Source organism: Corapipo altera, unplaced genomic scaffold, assembly GCF_003945725.1.
Source record: "Corapipo altera isolate COAL_440 unplaced genomic scaffold, ASM394572v1 58070, whole genome shotgun sequence".
Lineage (NCBI taxonomy): Eukaryota > Metazoa > Chordata > Aves > Passeriformes > Pipridae > Corapipo > Corapipo altera.
Genome location: NW_020887444.1, coordinates 210 through 4,105, shown reverse-complemented (window position 1 = coordinate 4,105; position 3,896 = coordinate 210). Strand labels below are relative to the sequence as shown.

At 66.1% G+C, this 3,896-nt stretch overlaps 1 protein-coding gene across 2 annotated transcripts; it reads right to left on the bottom strand.

The window, feature by feature from the left end:
- Nucleotides 1-982: 982 nt before the first annotated feature.
- LOC113941617 (zinc finger protein CKR1-like) lies at nucleotides 983-3,483 on the bottom strand. 2 transcript variants are annotated; one of them, XM_027632763.1, is made up of 3 exons: nucleotides 3,399-3,483; nucleotides 2,997-3,117; nucleotides 983-2,481 (listed from the first exon to the last, which is right to left on the bottom strand). In XM_027632763.1, the coding sequence occupies exons 2-3, from the start codon at nucleotides 3,082-3,084 to the stop codon at nucleotides 1,433-1,435; spliced, it is 1,137 nt and encodes a 378-aa protein (XP_027488564.1). In that variant the 5' UTR covers nucleotides 3,085-3,117; nucleotides 3,399-3,483; the 3' UTR covers nucleotides 983-1,432. The 2 variants fall into 2 exon arrangements, with proteins under 2 accessions (XP_027488564.1, XP_027488565.1); XM_027632764.1 differs by having other exon boundaries at nucleotides 983-2,478.
- Nucleotides 3,484-3,896: the final 413 nt, after the last annotated feature.

Here is a 3,896-nt window from a genome sequence, read left to right as displayed (position 1 = left end):
TTGGCTTGGGGGTTCCCTATGGGATTGGGGCGGTGTATTTGGGTCTGTAGGGTGGTTTGGGGGTCCCTGTGGGATTGGGGTGGGGGTGAATTAGGGTCTAAAAGGTGGTTTGGGGGTTCCCTGTGGGTTTGGGACGGTGTATTTGGGTCTGTAGGATGTTTTGGGGGGTCTCTATGGAATTGGGGGGTTTCTATTGTAGGGTTCTGAGGGGGGGGTCCCAGTAGGGTGCAGGGTGATCGTCAGAGATCCCTGTGAGCAGGAGGGGATGCGTAGGGCCCTATGGGATGCTGTGAGGGTCCCTATATGATGTTGAGGGGTGTGTAGGTGGTGGGTTGGGGCGTTCCTGGCCCGAAGAGGGGAGAGAGGAGGGTTTTGGGGTGGTTTTCACAGCATTGGCCTCTGTGCCGTGTCCCCATGAGCATCACAGAGCCGCTCCAGGAACTTGGGCTGAGGGGAAAATGACCCAAAACCTCCAGATGTACAAAAATGACCCCAAACCCCCGCTACGCCCACTCATCGGTCCTTTCCCGAGGGATTTAGGGACTTAAATCCCTGCTGCTGGGAGCTCCCTCCTGCATGATGCGGACAGAGGATTCGACACCGACCATTTCCCTGCTTTTCTCTACGCTGTCCTCGCTGCCCCCGATGACACTGGCTTTTGGGTGAGGAGAATATTTGTGGGAGGCGTCGCTGCGGGGCCGGGGAGCGCAGAAATCGGGCTGAAAAAAGGTTAATTCGGGGTCGGAATGGGAGGTGCCCTCTTCCAAAATGGCGGCGCCGCCCTCAGGCGGGGCGCGAGGGAAAATGGCCGCGCCCTCCCCGTCCCCGTTGCCGCCAGCGGGGCCCGGCTCAAGATGGCGCCCGCGGGTGAGGCCCTACCCGCCATCTTGGGGGAGGGCGGCCGCCGGCGTTGCCATGGCGACGGGGCCCTGTCGAGGGGCAAAGCCTCCTCCAAAGGCCGCTGTGGCCCCGGGGAGGGGAAAAAACGCGAATTTTGGGGGCTCCGAACTCCTCGTGGGGGGGTCCTAACACGTCTCGGGGGTGCTCTTTGTTCTGGTGACAGAAACTCCCCCTTTTGCCCCCCAAATCAGCCCCTTTCCCCACTGTGAAGGTGCAGCACTGGGGGGGAGTCCTGCAGCCCCTCAGCCCCGTCCCCTCAGAGCACAGGGGCTACACCACCCCCAGCACCCCCCCCTCTCCAAATTCAGGCGATTTTGCCCCAAAACGGTCCCCGATGTGTTTATCACCGATAAATTTAAGGGGTCCCAACGAGGGGCTCCGCAGCCCCCCCCACACGCGAAGTGACTCCGGGGGGGCTCATCCCCAAGTCTTTGGCCTTGTCCTCAAGCCGAGTTTCGGCTTGGGGCACCGTCCTTCCTCCCCATCCATCACTCCAAGGGAGGGTCTCGGCCCTTCAGGGGGTCTCGGCCCCTCAGGCCTCCTCGCCGCCATGGGCTCCAGGTGAGTCCGTGGTGACTTGCGGCTCGTCCCCCACCCGGTGCCAGGTCCTGGCGCAGGGCGGCCCCGCGGCCTTGTGGAGGTGGCTGCGGCGGTGTTTGGCGAGGTGGGAGGCCTGGCTGAAGGCCTCGCCGCACTCGGGGCAGCCGAAGGGCCTCTCGCCGGTGTGGACGCGCCGGTGGCGCTCGAGGTGTGAGGCCCAGGCGAAGGCCTTGCCGCAGTGGCCGCAGCGGTGCGAGCGCTCGGGCGGGCGGTGGTGGCGGCGCTGGTGCCGCGCCAGCGCCGGCCCGGCGCGGAACAGCCGCCCGCAGTGGCCGCAGCGCAGGGCCCGCCGGCCCAGGTGGGCGCCCCGGTGCCGCGCCAGCTCCGCGCTCTGCCGGAAGGTCTTGCCGCAGGCCGGGCAGCGGTGAGGCCGCTCGGCGGCGGCGGCGTGGCCGCGGCGGTGCTTGGCCAGGTGGGAGGCCTGGCTGAAGCGCTCGCCGCACTCGGCGCACCCGAAGGGCCGCTCGCCGGTGTGGACGCGCCGGTGCCGCTCCAGGTGCGAGGCCCAGGCGAAGGCCTTGCCGCAGTCGCCGCAGCGGTGGGGCCGCGGGGCCGTGCCGGGGAAGCTCTGGCCGCCGCCCCGGCCTCCTCGGCGCGGGCGGTCGCCGGCGTGGCCGCGCCGGTGCTGCCGCAGGTGCGAGCTCTGGCTGTAGGTCTCGCCGCACTCGGGGCAGCCAAAGGGTCTCTCCCCGGTGTGGACGCGCCGGTGCCGCTCCAGGTGGGAGGCCCACGGGAAGCTCTTCCCGCAGTCGGCGCAGCCGAAGGGCCGATCCCGGCACCGATCCCGGCACGGCCTTTCCTCGGGCTCGGGTTTGGGCACCGCCGCGGGGGCTCCGGGGGGCACGGCCCGGTCCGGGCGCTTCGCTTTGCGCCGGTGGGAGCCGAGGGGCTTCTCCCGCTCCGAGCCCACCCCCGGAGCCTCGCCGGGCTCGGCTGCTCCGTCCTCTGACTCTGCCTTTGCACTCACCAGGCCCTGAGCTGCTGGGAGAGGGAGGAGGAGGAGAGAGGAGGAGGAGGAGGAGGAGGAAGAGAAGGAGGAAAACTGGAGTGAGTGGCCCTGACCGGAGCAGGGATGGGGTGGAAATCCAGGGAGCAGCAACAGGATTCCCCTTAAAACTCCAGAGAGGAGGAGGGAGGGAGCTGATCCCAGTTGGAGCTGGGAATGAGCTCAGCACACCCCTAATCACTGCCCAGAATTCCACTTTAAATTAGGGGAGATCACAATAACGTTCTCCCGAGGGAAAAGGAATCAAGGAGAGGGCTGGGGGGATTTGGGGAAACCTCCCTGGAAACCTGCCCAGATTCTCCTCCCCTCTTCCCATCAGAGCAAGGAGAGGAGAGCCTGGAAAGAGGAATTTGGGGGTTTTTTACCCAGGGACAGGAGGGTTTCATAGAGGAGAGCAGGGAAAGAGGAATTTGGGGTTTTTTACCCAGGGACAGGAGGGTTTTATAGAGGAGAAGAGAGCAGGGAAAGAGGAATTTGGGAGGTTTTTTACCCAGGGACAGGAGGGTCTCGTAGCTCTCGTGCATCACCTCCCGGTACAGCTCCTTCTGCCGCGGGTCCAGCGGCGCCCAGGGCTCCATGGGGGGAGAACAGTCCCAAAAATCGTCTGCCTGGGGGGGAAAAACCCCTGACACGGAGGAATTGTCCCCCCCCCCCCCGTGCTTTCCAGAAATATCGATGTTGCCCCCGGGGGGGGGGGGGGGGGAGCTGCACCCCCGGAGCAGGGCTGTGGATCCCAAACACTCTCCATCCTCTTTATCCATCGTCCTCTTCCCAGAGGAGCTGATATTCCTCGGGAACATCCCCCAGGGCCTCATCCTGCCCTCCCAGGACCCCCCTCAACACCGGGACCCCCCCTCAGCTCCCCCCTCCCCGTTACCTGCTCGGGGTCCGGCCGATCCCGGAGCCGCTTCCACAGGGATTTCCTTCGGGAAAAGCGTCCTCCCTTCCCAAGCGGGACGCCCGGACCCCCCCAGGGACCCCCCCAGGGACCCCCAGGACCGCAAATCTTCCCCCCAGCGGGACACAAAGGGGGGTTTTAGGACACAAAGGGGGGTTTTAGGACACAAAGGGGGGGTTTAGGCCGGGTTTTAGCTCCGGAAACCCGACTCGGTATCCGGGAGACGCCGGGAGCAGCAGCCGAGCTGCGCTCACCCAGAGCCCTCTAGAGGTAACGCAACCATCAACCCCCCCCAAAAAAAACCTCCCACGGGCCCCCCCGGCACCGCGGGGGGCTCAGGGGACCCCAATGGACCCTCCCAGGCGGTACCCGAGGAATTTGGGGACCCCCGGCAGGGCGGGAATAGGATGGGAAATATGGGAAGGGGCTCTCCGGGACACCCCCCCAGCCCGGGATGGGGGTCCTGGGGCAGCGGGACACCCCCCGTCCCCC